We start from the raw sequence: 20,165 nt of genomic DNA, 5'->3' as shown, positions 1-20,165 counted from the left end.
TCAGTTTTAATCTGTTGCTGCAGTGAATAAACTGAACTTTACAGTTGGTTCCCAAAACTAAAGTCATTATACCCTCTCCCTCTTATCGTGAAGCAAAAACGTCCCTCAAACATCTAATGTCAGTTCTCACTATTCACGAATTATGAAATTATACCTTTTCCGACACATATCCAGTAGGAATACATTAAGTCCTGTCTCTTTTTCCTGCATTAGTTTGAGGATGTTCTGCACACACAGACAGTTTGCAGATCGGTAGGGATTTGGAGCATCAACCGGAACCATGAAACTGTTTCCGTAGTTCTCGTAGCCGTGGCCAGCATAGTATAACAAACCTGAGAGTTCAAAATATACGTGACTGAAAACACAGTTCAAGAGTACATTGGAACATTTCTATAAATTTTAGCATAGTCAAAAACTTCATGCACTATGTCCACACTATATGTCTGTGGGAGATTAAGATCATTCAAGCTACTCCAAGCAGGTTTTTTTAATATCAATATGCCTTTGTTAATACAGGAAGGAAGGGGAGGCGGTGGGAGGGAACCACATTAACATCAACTTCACAATACACAGACACAACAAATTAAAAAAAAAATTCACTCATGCAATAGAATCAATTAGATACTTGCATCAGACACACAAAGCTAAATACTCTTTAAAATGCTTTAAGTAGGGTTATGACCTCTAACAGAAATAATCAGTTATATATGATATATAAGTCACAGATATGAACAAGGAAAGGTGCCAACTGTAAAACATCATCTTCACCTGTGCAATTAGACAAAGCAAAAGCTTTGAGTAGCAGTGAGTCAGTGCAGATTTTATAGATAGAAAAAAAAAATGCTGAACAGTTTGGACGGATTTTTTTTTTTTAATGAGAGATGCTGTCATCTTTAAAATTATTCTTTAATTTTATTTTTTTTTTTACTTACCATTAATCATTAGTAATTCTTAAAAGTACTTCAACTAGAAAAAAAATCAGAGAAAAACCGTGCTTGCACTATGACAGCATTTTGCAAGTTTTTAATTTTGCTGCTTTCTCCATAGAGTCAGTTTCTGCATGTTTTTGTCTTTTTTATAGGGAGGGATAAGAAATATTTTTACATTTAGGAAAAAAAAAAGAAATTATTTCATGATCATGTTTGGTAGGACTCCAAAGCACATTCCCATTACCAAACTACCAACAACTCATTTTTAGCTGACTGCATCTACATCTCTTTACAGGTACAGACTCATGACTCCTATGAGTCTACTAAGCAAACAAATCCTTTGCATGCTTACCTAGACACAAAAGATTATCCTACATTCACCTCCCTCATGTGTCGATACACAACAGTCTACAATATTTTAAGATTTAAAATCTTCAATAAAACATGCGATAGTTTTGTATAAAGAAAACATATCATGCAATTAAAAAAAGCTCTTCTTAACCCTGAAAAAGGGAACTGCAACAGAGGGTTTAGATTTTACTTATATGAATAAAAATGTCATATCAATTTGCAGTAAGATTAGATTATCTTAGCACTAATAACCTCTACTGCCTTACAATGAAATTACCAGAAACTTGTATGATTAAATGGAATTTTCCTATTGTCTGTTCCCAGTGCTGGTTTTGATTATCTATGGCAAGTTCCATCTTCTAAACAGAACTTTTATTTATCTACACAAAGCAGTCTATGGGTCAGATCTTCAATTAGTATATAGTGCTGCAACTGAATAAAAGTCAACAGAGACAGGACAATTTATGCTAACTGGAGATACGGTCTTCTTACGTCATTATTCTTACTAAAAATAGCTGTGAAATTTATGTCACTACAAAACTTGAATATTCAGAAAAAACAAAATAAGCTTTACCCCGACATACTAAAATTATTTACATTTAAATCAGCTTGTGTAGGCAGGTATGCTAGATGTTTTTACCTTTTCATTACAGATAGCTACAACAAATGAAAATACTTCTCTCACACAGCCCTGCACTTTTTGTAAAGGAATACCAAGATATAACTATAGCCCTTCAAATTAAGCCTTCGGTTCTCTTTTACTTGTAAGCTCTCAAGTCATTAACAACTATGCCAAGACCTTGCAAACTGCGCCATTCAATCAACAGTGCTCAATTTATTTTTATGGGAAACATGCATAGACAAGATAAGCAGCCAGCAAGTGCATACAAGGTAAACTCCAGGATGCAATGTTTCACTTAAACAAAGAGCCTAATGGTTATTCATCTGCCAGAATCTTGGAAAATGGCAACAGCTTTATTCAGTTAAAATTTAGGTTTCTAAAGGGCACAGAATTTAAAGTATATGATTAAAAACCTAAAAAAATAAGGATACTATTGGGCTATTTATAAGATTCCAATGGTTACCTGAGACAGGGCAGTTTAAAGAGAGCTAAAAATGAAGTTAAGCACCACGTGCATGACTCCATGTCAGATCCTAACTTAAAAGGAAACTCTTAAATGTGATTTCCACAGAGTTTGGTTCTGGACCTAAATCAGTGTTATATTTGAGATTATATATATCCGAGTGTATGTTAGATAAGTAATTGGACTGACTGAAGGAAACAAGTCTCTAATAAATCACACTTTACATCAGAGTTATTTCCTCAATGAATAGAAATATATCAGAAATAACAACTACATTTCTTTTATATCCTTGCAGATGACTGTGCTATGCTTATTTGATGAGTACCTGCAACAGTTAATATGGTGAGCTCAAGATCAGAAATAAATCTTTGCATACCCAGAGTAAGCAGACTAAAGATGTTTGGAGGGCCTCATTAGACACTTTGACACAATTTTAAGTAGGCTCAAGTTCCTCATAGACGTCAGCATTTAAGTGATATCTGCCTCTCTCTTGCCTTCTCTCTCTCTTCTCTTTAAGAAAGAAAGCAGCCTAACTATTTTTAGCCTTAAAACATATGGGTTTATGCTTTTACCCTTTGTGGAATACAATATTAATTGCACCCTACATTTAGAACAATATAAAATAAGACAGAGAAGACAAATCATCATCACTTTGTTTACCACCCCTGCTCTTAAGGAACAGTATCTGAAATGCCACTTTCCTGGCAGTAAGAAAGTATTACACAAGGTTTTATTAGGCATCATGAATACGTGTAACAAGGACTAAACAGAAGTAGCCACTATGCCTCTTCTATTTGGAGCTATGCCCGCTAAAAATGCAATAAATCATTATCTATTTGTGCACTGACAGAATCTTTTATATGCTTTAAGCCATTAATAGCGACTATCCAGAAAGAACAAAGTGACCTTTTAAATTGAAGTAGTTATTGCCAAACACTACTGAAAGAATGCTCTACTTACCTTTCAGAAATATCAACTTGCTGGGAAAATGCAAGTGCAAAAACATGCCTTATAAGAGCTTTCATACTGTGCTGGTGAGAAACTCATTAAACCATTTTAGTACTTTATGTTCTAAATTCATGCCAAAAATTATAGGAAAAAATTGAGAAGGTGCAAGAATCTAAAAGCTCACTCAAATGTATAAGCACATCTATTTCCCAGGGAACAAAAAAAGAAAACTGCTATCAGAAAGACTACTAAACTTTACTGCCATAATTAGTCTTCATGTCATGCAAGTTTTGGCTCTGACATAAATGCCCAAATGTCACATCAGCCAGTTCTGCACAGACAGAGCATCAGGTAACACACCATTTAAAAAGCCATACTAAGAAATAATCTGACCTTGTGTTCCAAAAAAGAATCAAATAATGTTTTCTCAGGTGGGTATTACTATAGGAATTCTGTAATTTAAATAGGACAACTGGCAGAACTTTTTGCTCTCTGTTCTAAATAATTTCTGAAATTGTTTATCCAACCTTAGCTTTTAGAAAAATGACAAAAATAGTGGCAGTCAGCAGCAAACTCCTCAAAGCCCACAGAAGAACTTTTCTTACGCTCCAAGCCAGGTCACTCTAGACCTTTTCCACACAGAACATGAAGGTCTTTGCTCTGTGGATCAATTCCACCATGCCCTCCCCCAGCTAGCACAGCCACCAGTTCTGTCTTGTGTTTTGTCCCTCAAAATCAAGTTTATGCAAGACAAGGAATCCCAACATATGAGTAATTATCTAAGAATCAATGCATATCAGTAGTACCAATGCATACCAGACCCGACTGGTTAGTCATTATCCCAGCAGAAGGCACCTCCTGTGCAGTATATGGAGGAGAGCTTAAAATTATTACTAATATTCTATTACAAGTATCTTATAAATGGATGTGTGACTCAAATAACAAAAACATAGAGAAAAAAAAGAGAAATGTGTTAAACACACATCTTTTGGTATGCATACTATGCTTAATTTGTCCTCCTATATCTTAAACCAATACTGATGAGATTCTGCAGTAAAATCATTAGAGCGATGCTGCAATTTAGAGGTGAGAGCCTTCCATTTTTGTGGGGTGTTATTTTTAAGTCTGAAGAGTTTAAGGAAAAAAAAAAAGAGGGCTGCTGCCTGCTTAAGCAGCATAACCACTATTAAGCCTTCCATCTAATGTGCAAAGACACACAGAAAGAATAAATTTTATACTCTATATTCAGACCTTCCACAGAGCTGTGAAACAATAGTTGTACCTAAGTTCTGCCCAAACAGGAATCTTAGTATTCAATTCAGTGAAAAATCCTTTATCACTGACACCTGCAGAAAGTCAGAACCTGAGGTTCATAGCTCACCAATTTCTCAGTTAATGCCTTTCCTTATGCAAGGTATATTCTGCAAAGGATAATGTGAATTCTTCTCCGTTTTATTTTACTTCCTTAAAGTGCATACACATAACTTGAGAACTACATTTTCATTTTACATAAACAAACTTCCTTCCAATTTGCTTTTTGAAGTAGAAATGCAGGTTTGCACAACTCTCACTCCCTGTCAAGGACATTATGAAAAACTCTGTGCTTGCCAGATCAGTATCAGAATAACTGAAAGGAACCAGCAATTCAAAATAAGGATTTCTAATTAACCTGAAAACTTGGCAAAAAAGAAGAGGGTAAAAAAGATATCCCACTCTCCCCGCCTCCACCCCAACACACCTGGTATCAGAGCACAGCTCACTGTCAAGGCAAAGAAAAGCACACTTCTTCCTCTGTTCTTTACAGAGCTGGCGAGCGAGGACTAAGAGAGCAGAGCAGCCCTTCCCAAAGAGCACCAGAAGGATGGAAATCCAGAAGGAAAGAGCATTCTGCAGACATCCAGTAGAAAAGACACGATGAATGGAAGGGTCCCACCAGCAAGCTGAGAAAGTATTCCATGCTGTACTTAGGGCTGTTCCCCACCTCCCCAACAGAAATGCAACCTAGCAGTCTAAGCATGCCAAGGGATTGGCCAGCCCTAAACAAATCATTAACTTGCAGGCACAGGGAAGGGAGGAGGACAACAGAAGTTTACGAAGAAGGTATGTAAGAGGTCTCCTAAAGGCAGCAAGGACTGCTGTCCAAGACTACATGTAGTCTTGTATACACAGTTTTCAACTACGCTGCTACTAGCTTGTTTCCGTAATACACTAATACAGGTGACACAACAGGCTATTCTTGCTCTTCCTTAAAAGACTACTACAAACTAGTACTAATGACTTAGTACAAATGTGCATCTTCTGCACAGCATGTTGTCAAATATGCTACACAGATCCAGCAGCTTTTAGCAAACACATGAGTACTATCAAACAAAAAAGTGCACTGCAGTTTTAGGTGTGGTAAAAGAAAAAAGTTCAAATATTTTATCTGTTCTAAGAATAAAGAAACAGTAACATTTTAACCAAAGTCAAAGGATATGCTGGTGGGTGTTCTTAACTTACTCTTCCCATTCTGCATACATGCTATTTACCATGAAGTTTGTTTTGCTATCACATGTAGTGAGCTGGCAGAGGTAAATACCAGACGTCTGTGTACTTGATACATCACAAAACTGACCTACTTCAGAAGGGATATCACATGTTCTTACCATATACTCCTTTGTCCAGGAGAAGTAAAAATTCATCCACTGCATTTCGCATCTCGGACTCAGTAAGATCCAGCAAAGAAACAACTTTGAAATCCAGCTGTCTTAGCAAATTGGTCAATTCATAGACATCAACCATCGGAGCCTTGAGTTGGGGGTGATTCCAGTAGCTCATATTTCCTATTAACAGAGCTACCTTGTCTGTTGCTGCAAAGAAAAAGGAAAAAAAAAAAGACATCATCACATTTATATATTCCATGGGTTCAATACCTTTAAATTTAATTTCTTCCAAAGCGAAAATAGTATACAATCTCACTTCAGGCATAATATTTTATGTGATTTTAAAGGTCATCCTACATCAATAATACAGCTCAACCCTCTTCTCATCCAAAAAAACATTTCAGCATGGTTTGACAGTCAACATATCTGAACTGTGATGCATCTCAGACTGGATAATCTGTCAAGAAATGAGTCACTTAGGCTATCTCCCATTTCTTTCATTTCTCTGAAAGCATAGACAATTACTGAATTCCCCCATGTAAGAAGAAAGTTAATAAACATGAAAAGTCTTATGGCAGGTTGCCAAAGCTACAGCCAGTATACTTTCCCCGAAACCTCAAAATTTTTTATGCTTATCAAAAAGCAAACAAAAAAACACCACACACAAAAGACCACTTTCAAATCTCCATCTCCCACGTCCCGTCTCTCTAAAACACGGTACATTTAGGTGGAAACTTTTACAGGTCAGCAGTAAAAGTCTTTTTTCTGTTTGTTAAGGTTTCTTTTTTACTGTTGCTCTGGTTAAAAACAATTATACAGAGATATGATAAATTTACAAAATGCGGAGGGAAGTCTACCGATATTCTCATACTTTGAGACATGTTCGTTTTGATTTTAATAAAGTCTGAAGTAATTCTGTCATAAGTAAACAAAGCAGCAATGAAAGGGTAAAAAAAGTCACATTAACAGAAATGCTTTAGAGACCACTAGCCTGATTTTTATCAGAAATTTGCACAGTTAAGTTACAGAAAGGCACTTATTCAAATCAAGGCATTTCCTCCCTGGTTTGTTACTTCTCCTCTCCAACAGGAATTATTGTCCCACAGCTCTGGTGGCAAATGAGATGATGTCTTGTCCCACAGCTCTGGTGGCAAATGAGATCACATGAATGCCCCAAACCTGCTTCAGAGTCAGTAACCCCACACAGCTAGATCCAGAAGAGAATCTCTGTCTGGAGCCTCAATGTCTAACATTTCACCTCCTTCAAACAAGATGTTTTCAACATTTTTGCAGCTGGAAAACCTCCAGGGTCTTGAACAGTGTGAACTATTTTAAACAGCACCAACTGAGTGACAGTGGCATACTGTCATTGAAAAACACTTTTAAAAGTACAAGCTTTCTAATTAATTTAGAAAATATGAACCAGGACTGGGGAGCAGATACACTCCCTCTCACACTGATGAACCTGAAAGAGTGGTAAAATTTTGACAGAGGCCAGCAGGCTTTCCACCTGGTTTAGCATCAACAAGACAACATGCATGACCACAGTCAAGTCTACCATGCAAATTTAAGAATGTGATTAAAAAAACCCAGCAACTGTTCTTCATAACACACATATGCTATCCATCTATCTTTATAAGCTTCAGCTCAGGATCAAAGCATCCACCCACTGTGCATAGGAAGAGCTGAGCTTGCAGGGACAGCATACCCTTAGCAGACAGACTACCATTCCTTTTTATCACACCATCCTAATAGCACTATCTCCAACTGTCGAAGTATTCGAAGTAATGGAGTAACACACTGGCTAAAGTCATGGCCAGAGGAATTTGAAACAGTAAACTGAAACAGATGAGAAGTTGTAGACGCTCCACCGGGTCACTAAAAATACTGGTGCCCTCACCACAGCTTACTACTGAAAGGGCATGCAAGCACTATAAAGGACTATAAAAATACACAGAAGTCTCCCTCCCTGCAGCTATTTACATGCACTACAGTTATTTCACTAGCAGTGGCAGAAGCAGCAATATTCAGAAGCAGCAAAATCTATTTCCTAGATAGGAAATATATATGTTCATTACAGCTACAAACCTACTTACCAACAGGTCTGTCATTTGATTGTTCCTGTAGGTCTGCTTGAAATAAGATGAAAAGAGCAGATCATCAGTAATTAGTCATAGTTGGCCATGTCAGAAAATGAACTGCATGTTCCATACAGCTATAGGCTATTGGTACTACTTTGCCTAATACGTTACTAGTTTAAGATAAAAAAGTGCTCTTTTTTTTGTTGTTTTGATGGGGTTTTGGGGTGTTGTTTTGCTGTTGTTGTTTACCTGATTTCCCTCACCCTCTTCCAGCAAACATAGCCTAATAGGATATAAATAGCTAGTTCTATAAATTAAGAAATAATAGATACTTACAGTATAATTTTGAATCTTACAAACTGCACATCAGCATTTTCAGTAACAACAGTTTATCCTCTCCAAATGAAATGGAGATATGAAAGATGGGGGATGCTTAGCAGGGATGACCATCTGTACGTGAAAATTCTTTTATTTTGTAATTCACAGAGGGATGGTAGAGCCAATGCTGTGCCGAGAGGAACAGGTAAGTGATATGCCAAAGTGGTGCACTTTGAATAACATGTGACATATCACGACAGTACCACTTCAGTGACTAAAACTAAGTGTTGGCAAAAGTAAACATATCTTTGATGTCTAACCCAGGAAATTATATGTCCTTTGCGATTTGAGATTTTGGGAACACTGTATCAGGGATAATCCCTTATGGAGCACTACTCCAGATCTACATTTCTACAATAAACATCAAACTGGCTTCAAATCACATTAGCTCACTTGAACATGAATGTAAGAAATATACCATTTCACCATATCATTGGTGATAGCCAGACACCTTACATCTTTTTCACCTTAATCATCTGGAAAAGCATCAACATACTAAAACTTAGAATCCAAAGAAGCCACAAACAAGAATGCAAAAGATAATTCCTTCTGTATTTGTATAAGTATACATGCAGTATAAAAGACCAGCTTTGTGTGATTTTACAAAGATAATAACAACCCTATGATGCATTATATTCTTCAAGTTAATTTATTGGAACCAGAAAGCTGTGCTGCTCTTAACACGATATCTGCCCCTACTAAATCCCCAGTTATAAACACATCTAAATAATGTAAGCTATATATTGTAACCCAGCTAGGCTTCAGTGATTTTTAATGTAAAATGAAGATGCGAAATTAAAGTTTTTCAAAACTTATCACTTACCTGGTTTTTGAAGATCACTTAGATCTTCTGTGAAGAAATACATCAATAAAATCATAGTTTAAACAAGAAGCAAAAAATACATTTTTAGTAATAAAAATATAATTAAGTGTCATGCCATTATTAATAGAAGCCGAATATTAGAAAACAAACTACCTTTCTAAAATACTTCTGGCTTTGCATTTCTGTAAAGCTAACCTTTCATATGTTTATTCCACACACAGAGAAGAGAAAATCCTACATCAATATACTAAGCTATGCTAGACACAGCATTATAATATAGTAGATCTCAAAACAAAGGGAGAAACACATACTATGTCTCAATCCCACAGGCATGCAAGCAGCTTAAATGAATAAGGAACAAGGTATTAGAATCACCCATTTGAAAAATAGATGTTTGAAGGACTGCTGAAAAAGCAATATCCTGAGCAAGAAGTATTACTTTGTAAAGCCATGTGTATTCAGAAAGACTTCAGATACAATTTTCAAACATTCTAAGCTACCACAGGTTTCACCTATTTATTCTGAGAACACTGGAAACCATGGAAAAGAAAAATAGTTTATCTGAAGCACAAGAGGCCTCTTGGAGCAGGCCTGCTCCATGCAGTGGAGCGCTAGGCAGACCTCTTAAGCCACAAAAGCAGGCTCATATATCCGCATGGGAGACTGCAGTGACCTGAGGTGATTAGTACTACTGTACATGTTAATGTAGCTTCACAGCAGAATGATGTTGCATCCAAGCAAACTGTAGTTTGGGTGTAGACCCCCACAGACAATACAGTGGTTACCTTCTGCTTCAAAGCATAGTTGACTTACAAGTAACTAGGAGGCTTCTGCATAGCACTCTGTCACGTAACACAGACACCCCCAAGTCAGAAAAGATGTGAAGGCTCAAACTGACGATTGGCCTCAGAAGCTATGCCATGGAAGTGGCTGACGCCAAAATGTCTGTCACTTGTATGTTCCAGTGAGTGACAGTACACAATCCCCTCACAGTGTTAAACCTTTAACAAAAGGGCTAAAGGGGAACATCAGCTCTGGTTAAACTTTGAACAAGAAATGCTGCAGAGTGGTTTAATTCCAGGAAAATTTTACGATTCTGTGAAAAAGCAGGGTAGAGAGCCATTTATTGTACTTCACAAGTGCATTTGTTTTTTTCATTGTTGGTAGGTAAGCTGGCAGGGGTGGTGGCTGCTGTAAGCAGCCTTACATCTTTATATGTGACCCCCTACGATGTAAATATTACAGACTTTGAGATGCTTAGTAATCAAGGGATGGCATCAACATTAAAGGTCACCATACGCTTCTTCCTCCCCATTGCAGCAATGCAAAGGGGAACAGAAATCATCCTAATAAGGTTGCTGGAAACACCGCTTGCAGACACAGAGCTGACAGTGGAACTAGCTTTATCCAGCTCTGTAAGGTCACCCAGGTTCCTAAACATCTTCAGCTTTTCTTGCAAGTATGTTGCCTCCCGAGCCCAGCCAAAGAAATCTCAAGATCTTTACATTTCACTAGAAACTCTAAGCACAACAAGACACAAAAATAGTGCAAAAATCAAACAACTTTGAATACTACAGAAGAAGAGAGTAGCTTGCTTTTTCTCCCATGTGCTCTGGATCACAGTATCAAGGCAAAGAAGAGAGAAGCACATGCGAAAGGAACATTGCATCACACATCAGCATTTTAAAATAGACTGAAGCTGTTAACCCACACATGCTTTTCAGCAACACACTCAACAGTCTGTCATCCCCGTCATTAATTTTTAAAAAATGATTCACAGCTAAAGATTTACTTTACCTTCTGCACACTCCACTGCCATAGCTTTCCTTCCTTGTGTTTTAAGGGGGCAGGGGAGAAAATTGGAAGACAATTGCTCTTAGTGATGAGAGTTAACACACAAAGTGGAAGACAAAGGTCACTTCCAAGCTTCTCTGCAATCTGGCTCATTTTATAGCAGTATAAATCAGCATTGACCACAACACTATATAGTAATTATTACTAGAACTCAGAAGTATTAAACTAGAATATTTCTTAGGATAGGAAAGAACTTTCCACATGAATTATGCAATAGTATTCCCAGATAGATCTGGAAGCTATACAAACAGATCTTCTCTTTAGTTTACTGCAAACACATGCACACACACTAAACCATGTTACATTAATTTATTCTGCTTGCTATGAATAATCTCACCTGTCCTGATTGCTGAAGGGCTCAGTGTAACACAGTTCATATCAACAACAAGGGTTAAACTGGTTCTTAGTTGTCAAAAAACATAAAGAAATGAGCTTGCAATCTGCTGACAAGCCGTGTACATGCTAGCAATGCCAAGGAGTGGTAGCACTTCTATGCTGGTTCCCATAAAAACCCAAAGCACTTTCTAGCTTATAAAGCTCTAAAAATCCATTTGTTGCAAGCAAGCACAGCTATTTTAACAAATGGATACACTAAAAATACAGAAGGCATGCGCTTGACTTTATACTGAAAGCTTCAAAAATAAATTCTAATGACAGGGAAGAAATTGATAAATCAGCTGATCTATATCAAACAGAAAAACTCCTTACCTATAACAACTTCTATCTTCTTGCTGTCTTGATCTTCCTGGTCATTGAATACGTGACACCAATATGTCCCTTGATGCTCCACATCCACATAAGTTACCTATGCAAGCATCATCACAGTCATTCCACCAGACCCCAGAAGAGTAGCTGTATCAGTTTCATTTAAGCCCACATGCAAGAAAGAATAAAAACAAAAAGCAAACTGTCCTAGTTTCAGCCGGGATAGAGTTAACTGTCTTCCTAGTAGCTGGTAGGGTGCTATGTTTTGAGTTCACTATGTGAAGAATGTTGATAACACTGATGTTTTCAGTTGTTGCTAGTAGTGTTTAGACTAATGTCAAGGATTTTTCAGCTTCTCATGCCCAGCCAGCGAGAAAGCTGGAGGGGCACAACAAGTTGGCACAGGACACAGCCAGGGCACCTGACCCAAACTGGCCAACAGGGTATTCCATACCATGGGACGTCCCATCCAGTATAGGAACTGGGGGAAGTGGGGGCGGGGAATCGCCGCTCGGGGACTTGCTGGGTGCCGGTCAGCAGGTGGTGAGCAATTACACTACGCATCATTTGTACATTCCAATCCTTTCATTATTGCTGTTGTCATTTTATTAGTGTTATCATTATCATTATTAGTTTCTTCTTTTCTGTTCTATTAAACTGTTCTTATCTCAACCCGTGGGTTTTGCTTCTTTTTCCCGATTTTCTCCCCCATCCCACTGGGTGGGGGGGGGGTGAGTGAGCGGCGGCGTGGTGCTTAGTTGCTGGCTGGGGTTAAACCACGACACTAACCAAATCCAAAAGCTACTGATACCCTCATTCTTCAGTAAGCTGGACAGCACGTATGTTTGTGGAATGATTGCTGGAGGTGACTTATTGACATGTTCCTCCCCCCTCCCCCCCTTAACGGGAGGTAAACCTCCAAGGTGGAATGCAGTGGATATGCAAGGAATCTGTTCCATAATAATTCCCTAAGGAACATAACCTGCAACCTTAGATGTTAGCAACACCAAGGGAGCTTGGCATGCTGACCCTAAGAGAAGCAACATGGAGGGTGGAGTGGAGTGGAGACACCGCAGCCAGCCTCTGTGATATCATCGCAGGGACAGGGAGCTGCAACGATAGGAACAAGAACGGCAGGTCCCTGCATTGAATCCACTGAAGCAAGGAGGTAGAATAATGGGGGTTCTGTCAACCTGCTGCCCTACTTCTGATTTATATCATAAGTGCCCCGTTCTGGAGTACTGACACAAAAAATCATGTCCTCTGGGTGAACTTTGTTCATTATAATCTCATTATAATACCAAAACACACCTCCACCCCAAAAGCTACCTGCCTCCAAGGTGCAACCACCCCTCACTGAGCATGCACTCTGAATTTTCTCTAGCGTGTACCTTTAAAAGTAAAGCGAGGAGATTTTACACCAATCATAATAAAGGTATGAATGACTAGAGTCACTCAAGCTCCACCTAAAAGTAAGAAAATAGTATAAAAGGGCTTAAGAGAAGAAGAATGCTAGGGAAGATACCATCATAGACAAGTCAGGAGGACATCGCTGACTTCTGGGATCAGTCGACAGGCTGAACCTCTCTTTCCCCCCATAGGGACACCTACTGGGTAAGATTCGAACCCTCAGTTATACCAAGTGCTTCCCCGGGAAACTCGGAAATCTCTATAGAGTTTTTCCATAATTTAGTGTGCTTGTAGTCGACTGTATTATTATTTGCACATGCTTTGCAGACAGCGTATTTATCACTGGCAATCCACAAGAACCTGTACTCCTGTTGCTTTAATAAACTGTACTGTTCATTAATCTATCCGTGATAGTTCGTTGAATGCAACCAAACTCCTTAAGTCTGGCCATTCTAGCTTGTTGAGCGCAACTAAATGGAAAGTACAGTGTGCTATTAGTGCATCCGTAATTGTGGCAGTTCAATATATTGAACATGACAGGACTTACAGTGCTGCATTGGGCATCACTCAGAATCTAAGCCTAGCCGCCAACCCCTCTGATATCTGAGGATAAGCTGGAATGCAAGGGGGTTTATTTTCTGCCAAACCTCTTCACTCTTTAACGTGACAATGTTCTAGAAATGCTTTCAAGAATTGAAGAATACAAATCCACCTCACAGGCTTGAGATGTATTAAGCACTGAATGCAACAGCTCGTACAAATCAGAGTGCTTTGCAGCGCAAGATGGAAAAAGAAGCTTTCACTTTTACTGATATTTAATCTTTGTTAAGTCAATACATCACACCAATCCAAAATACGCTATAGCCTTACATCCCACCACCTGAAACATGTTCAGGATCAAAATTACGTACCCCAGAGTCTCAGAACAGTATGGGCAAGTGAGTAACAGAAGAGGACAACAACTTCTAGTGAGTGCTTCCATAAGAGGTTATCAAGGCTATGAAGAAGTTATTTTCTTCAAGGAAGCTTTATGTGATAAGTGAAACACATCAGTCCCCCAAGGCTGCCACTTTGCAGTAACTTACCATGTAGACATTTTTGCTCCCATTTGCCAAGGGATATCCATTTCTGAACCACTGGTAATGAGGAATGGGGTTTCCAACAGCTCCACATTCTAGTACCAAAGCATCCCCCACTGTCAGATTTTGTGGCTGAGGCTGAATACAAATGTGCAACTTGTTTTCAGGCAAACCCATTAAGCTCCCTTAAAAAACAAAAGGAATAAAAAAGAAAAGAAAGGATGAGACAATCTAACTGCATATAGATAATAAGAATTGACGACATATGGCTGCATCTTCGTGTAACTATAACAGACTTTTAATAGCAATGAAGTTACCTGTCCTTTAAGAGTATGCTAAAAAATGAGTAACAATGGCTTTCCAGTTCTTCAGTTGAAAAGTAAAAAGGAATGCACATTAAATATACCTCAGAAATAAAAAAACCCAAACGACTCTTTGCATTATTTATTCCTGCCTGTAGGATTATAAAGGCTGCAGAGAAAGGAGCAAGTACAAAGAAGAGTCGCTACTGAAGGACAGACTGAGGATCCAACTTGCGTGCAAGTGTGTACACAGGAATAAGAATTTAAAACTTAAAATCAGTTAGTTTTAGCATATCCCTATTCTTCTCATTCTAAACTGAGCATCAAACCTTATGGTAAATATACCAAAAAAGCACAAAGCTAAAAATGCTTAACAAACACCAGCTGCTGACATGTCCCCATATAGAAATGTCTTTGGCAAAGACCTTTTCAGCAAACCCTAAATGCATTAAATACTTGTACAGCTGATGTAAGTTTCTATATATGATAAAATTTATTGAAACAAATGTTGAAATTAATTTTTAAAACATCCACTACACATACCAGAGTCCTGCACTGAAAAGGTTTCTGATCTCTGTGTACTGACCAGTTCGATTAACTGACACATACTACAGCAAGCCCAGACCTACTTGTAAAGGTCACACCAGTGATCTTTTATCTCAGCTGCAAAGTCACTCATCTTTACTTTTAGGCTACGTATGTAGACACGTGTTTTGTCATCAGAGCTATTCATGACTGACAATTAGGGGGTGATGACATTTTCTTTTGCATAGTAAAATAAAGGGAGACAATGATATATATATATATATATATCTGTTCTACTAGTGTCTGAGCTTCTTGGCACATTATAAACTTGTACTTCAGAGATTTTACAAACAGGTGTTTCATATTTATGATCAATGTTGACTAGCATTTTTAAAAGAAAGCTGTATTTCCTAATGCAGACTTGATACTTGTAAAAAGACTGACAGATGCCTGAGCAAATATTCTGTTCTATGACCACTGCTGTATGCCATTTCAAATACAGAGACCCTGGCTTACTGTGTTCTCTATCAACTTCTATAATGGTGTTGGTTTGTTGTTTTTTATTTTTTCTTACAAAAAGCTTTGTTTTCTGTAAGTTTTATCATAGAAAAGATTTTTATGTGTCAAAATAAACTTTACTCCCTTTCACTCAGCTGTTTACAGAACCTTCTCTCCCCCTCCCTCCCTCTCAATGTCCCAGTTTGATATCAGGATCTTTCAACAAAATGTAAAGAACTGAATTCCCTTTAGGGCAGGAAGACAGAAGCAAGATATAAGAAGGAAAGGAACTGCTGTTGTAGTCAAATCAGACAGGATTAGCTTTTAAGACAAGGACCACAGAAGTTACAGATAGTGAAAGAGAACATAAGATTGAAAGATAATATGGTTTCTGTCTCCAGTGGGACCCCTTACCTGCCATCTCATTTACATGCCCTTGTTGGTATAGCCTGTTGTACCACTCACAAAATACACTAATTAGCCTGTACCAGTATCTTTCAGAGTTGTGTCTGGCTGCCTCACTCATCACAAGTTCACAAGACAGCTGTGAAAGACAGCTTTTACAGAATGGAGAATGGTCGAGCTCTCATCAAACAGAAAGGAGTGAAAAGCGAGGAGGAAAAAAGTACCTGAAAAAAGAAAGCAACCAAGGGAAGGAAAAGGAAAAAAAGACAGTCAGCAGCTGAAATAGAAGATTTCATACCTAGTCAACATCTGCAGAAACGGTACTGTCAGTGTCACATAGTTCAACTAAAACACCAGTAACCCCAGGCCAAATGTTACAGAAGATGGAGAGCATTTATTCAGTGCAAGCACAACATAGCCCTTTTGGGTTTCTTTGTAAGGACCCTAAGAGGGAAAGTTACAGGAAAGAGCAATCCATCCTGCCCCTCATCCTTCTACCCATCACCAAGATCTAAACATGCTAAAATTCACTTCCATTATGGTTCCTGGTTGGCCAAGAGTCATGGAACATAAAGCAAGGCACTAGGCTGTGGATACCTGCTGCCCTTTAGTCACCAAAACTTTTGCCACAAGTGTGAAACAATATACTGCTGTTTTTCTCAATTTTTTCTTAAAAGTAGTCATTACAAGGTGATTAATCTTGGCTTCCTGGTGCAATCAGCAAGATCTAAAACTGCAGGTTTCTAACTGAATAGAACCTGAAATAGGAGCAAAGGAAAAGCAAAAGAAATAATTGCTTAGATAAGCGACCAAGAGTATGTTCGAGATCAAGATGTAAAACGGTCATCTCAAATGACATTGCAATAGCTTTTGATCTTTTACTGGAAGGTCGGTTCTCTATCTCTTTTCCTGACATGAATAATTTTTATATGTGGGATGCAAGTGGAAAACACCTTTGACTTGTGACATAAGACAAAATAAGTACTCTTCACAGTCTGAAGGCAGTGCAGTTGATTTCTATCTCACTCATCTTTGGGCCAATAGCAAGCAAATCCAAGCTATTTAATTAGAAAGTTTATAAGTGGTAGACTTAGTGCATGAGTCAATGCCTATTTAATGCAACTGACTATTCTGTAAAAAAAACCAAAAAAACAAAAAAAACCAAAAAACCAAAAAAACCCAAACAAAAACCCAAACAAAACCAAAATGAAAAAACCTACACACACCAGAAAACAAAAAGACGCCACTCCAGCAACCTCAGGAAACTGGAAATAAATGCGTAGTATTAATATACTAGATCCAAGAAATACATTTCCAAGATTTTCTTTATGTTCTAGTAACAAATTCCAGTACTAGCTGGATACTGCTGAGAAGACAGCTATTTAATCTTACTTGCTTTCTGCTATTATTCCATTCTTCTCACGCTTCTGCCACTTCCATACTTTCATCATGTATGCAGCAGATGGAGATTAACCCATCACTGAAGCAGAGGTATCTTGAAGCCAGTGCCATAAATTCATATGGACTTACATTAGTACAGTTGAATTACTATGGCTTTTCTTACGCAGGTAAGACACATTTGACTGTTAGCTGATCATTTATAAAATCCATGAAGATGCAATTCACACCAAAAAGACTCAGTTTAACTCATGCGTTTCTTCCTCTCATAGGTTTACTTCAGTAAATTATTGGCATGTCGTCTTCACTGCTATGTGAGTTGATTATATGAAGTTGAAAAGATTGCATTAGCAAACATATTCTGCAACATACATATCCATGGAGCACCAGCTTCTCTTTTCCCCAGATGTTCTGGCAAAGAATGAATGTGCTGGGCTTTGACCAATTTATCTTTCCTGATTGGTACATGTCTAAGATTGTGATAGCGTATTATGATCTGAAAAAGTGACTGGAAGGGAAATCTATCACTTTGCTCCCTGCCAAACCTTATTCCAGACCTCAGTCCTGTTTCCTCAGAGTGCAGTTAACCCTCTTTCCATTCCACAGGTTTTCTAACGTGTCCAGGCCTCCAGCACGCATGTGCTCTTCTGTAGTTTACTGTTTTGACCTTCTAGGTAAGGTAGGACTTCTTTCTAGGAAGGCAGAGAACCTCATTAGATTCTCCTTTACTCAAGTACCTCTCTTCTCAGACCGCCAGCACACAGATAAAGGGGAAACAAATAGTCCTGACTATTAGGCCAGAGCCCATGGGGCAGACATTCAGAATAGACTTTGTGTGTCCAGTCACTAGCAAGTTACAAGAGATAAACAAGTAAACAACAAGAGAGTTAAAGAACTGCTTTTTTGGTCCAAGAACTCTCTAAGAATTAAAAGGATCTGAGACTGTGTATGTCTTCCATCTATCTATTCTTATCCACCACTGTGGAACTTCATTTCTCTTCTGTTTTTGTGACCAGCACAAGAGCCCAATGACTGGATACCACATTTTTCATCAGCCCTCTTTCATATCTGTCCAAGACAGCAACAGGGACCCAAGTTCCTCTACAAGTGGGAAGACAGACTTTCAGAAGACAATGTTTTTGCCACTCACCATGAGATGTACCCTGGAGATCACAAACTTCAAGTCGTGCCCACCGACTGAACACAAAAGAAGATTCACTGTTCACTCGACAGATGTAAAAGCCAGAATCGTTTACATTCACTGGATTCAAAACCAGCTCTGGAGAATTACCATGGGGAACCTGAATCACAGGTGAACCAAGAAATATTTAAATTTAGAATGACTTAATCTAAACCAGGATCAAATATTAGAATATTTATTTCAATGTCTGTAACACCAGCCTCAACTCCTTCATTTACTTGAAACTTTTGGATGAGAAAGTCTTGTTCTATGTATTTAGTAGCTCAGAGAGGCTTTCTTCCAAGAATAATTCATATGCCTCTATTTACGACAATTCTGAGCTTTTAAGCCAGTTGAAAAGCTCTTCCTGAAATTAGTAATTTTTACCTTTTTCCACAAATAACTTGGAATAATTTCTTAAGCACTACTCCAACCAGCATGTGTATTACATTCAGCTCTAGTCTTAAGTCCTGGCCTTAACTATGACCAGGAAATTGTAGTATTCCTTCACAGAAAAATAATTTTTTGCTACATTTATATTTTAACTGCAATGAACAGGAAATTACTGTAATCATATTTTTTAAGCCACGTTTTGGATGATCTAGATAAACTTTTAGAAAGGTATAGGAAATGAGTTAAAAATTTCAGTCCTAACAGCAATTAAAATACCATAAACTTACTGTATTTTTAAAAATAGTACTTACAATAAAATAACATTAAGAAAAAAGTGCATTCATCTTCTAGAAAGATAACCAGTACCAGAAATACGGGCGTTAAGTGCTGCCATTCAAATTCCAGAGATACCAGCTCACATGCATTCCAGTATTTTACTGGAGAAGCCTGTGGCACCACTGAATTCAGGCCTTCAACTGTTCATTCTCAGGAAACCAGTTTCCATCTGTCCAACCCAACAGTGATTGGCATTTGTTCCACTGTGGCAGTTTCTCAGTGGCCTGTGTTAAACTTCTTGGTAGGATGAGAGACAACTAAACTTACAGTTTCCTTACTGTCACATTCCAAGATTAGCCTCCAAGGATTAAGTCATCTAAGGAACCACCTTATTGTTTTAGCACATTGATAGGGTCATTATGCAGCATTTCTTAAAGCCCTATTTTTATTAGTATACATAGCAAGCTCCTCTCACTGTAAATAAGAGTAACAGTCTTAAAAAAAAAATCATATCAAAATCATTACCTATTATTTTCAGCATTTAAAACACCTATATTCTGTATCAACTACTACCTCTTTTTCCTGCTTGAACCACTGGTAATGCACAAATGGGTGTCCTGTTGCCCAACAACATAGCTTGACGACCTGACCAGAGAGCACTGCTTGAGAATCTGGCTGTACAACAATCTTTATACCTTTAAAAAAGAATTTACACATAGGAAAGTTATTAAGAAATACAGTTCCACAATTTAAATTTGCATTTAAATTGTCCTTTGAGCAAAGAAAGTTTCCGTTATTAAGTGTACTTCAAAATAATTTGTTTGTACTGTATATACGCACAGTTCCAATTAGTTATATGACTTTAAGACATTCAAAATTGTCTTCCATTACACAAAATCCATG

At 38.0% G+C, this 20,165-nt stretch overlaps 1 protein-coding gene across 6 annotated transcripts in view; it reads right to left on the bottom strand.

The window, feature by feature from the left end:
• MALT1 (MALT1 paracaspase) overlaps window positions 1-20,165 on the bottom strand; it is a 41,209-nt gene that overhangs the window by 12,987 nt on the left and 8,057 nt on the right. Inside the window, exons 3-11 of one of the 6 annotated variants that reach the window (XM_030004609.2) lie at window positions 19,836-19,957; window positions 18,564-18,714; window positions 14,292-14,470; window positions 11,800-11,896; window positions 11,035-11,067; window positions 9,238-9,264; window positions 8,052-8,087; window positions 5,959-6,162; window positions 155-332 (exon numbers count right to left, since the gene is read on the bottom strand). In XM_030004609.2, coding sequence (XP_029860469.1) covers window positions 155-332; window positions 5,959-6,162; window positions 8,052-8,087; window positions 9,238-9,264; window positions 11,035-11,067; window positions 11,800-11,896; window positions 14,292-14,470; window positions 18,564-18,714; window positions 19,836-19,957 — 1,027 coding nt within the window. The remainder of the gene's footprint in view (window positions 1-154; window positions 333-5,958; window positions 6,163-8,051; window positions 8,088-9,237; window positions 9,265-11,034; window positions 11,068-11,799; window positions 11,897-14,291; window positions 14,471-18,563; window positions 18,715-19,835; window positions 19,958-20,165) is intronic. The other 5 variants (XM_030004610.2, XM_030004611.2, XM_030004612.2 and 2 more) reach the window with 5 other exon arrangements.

This window comes from Aquila chrysaetos, chromosome Z, assembly GCF_900496995.4.
Source record: "Aquila chrysaetos chrysaetos chromosome Z, bAquChr1.4, whole genome shotgun sequence".
Classification (NCBI taxonomy): domain Eukaryota; kingdom Metazoa; phylum Chordata; class Aves; order Accipitriformes; family Accipitridae; genus Aquila; species Aquila chrysaetos.
The sequence above is the reverse complement of the archived record's forward strand: the minus strand, read 5'-3'. Positions and strand labels throughout refer to the sequence as shown.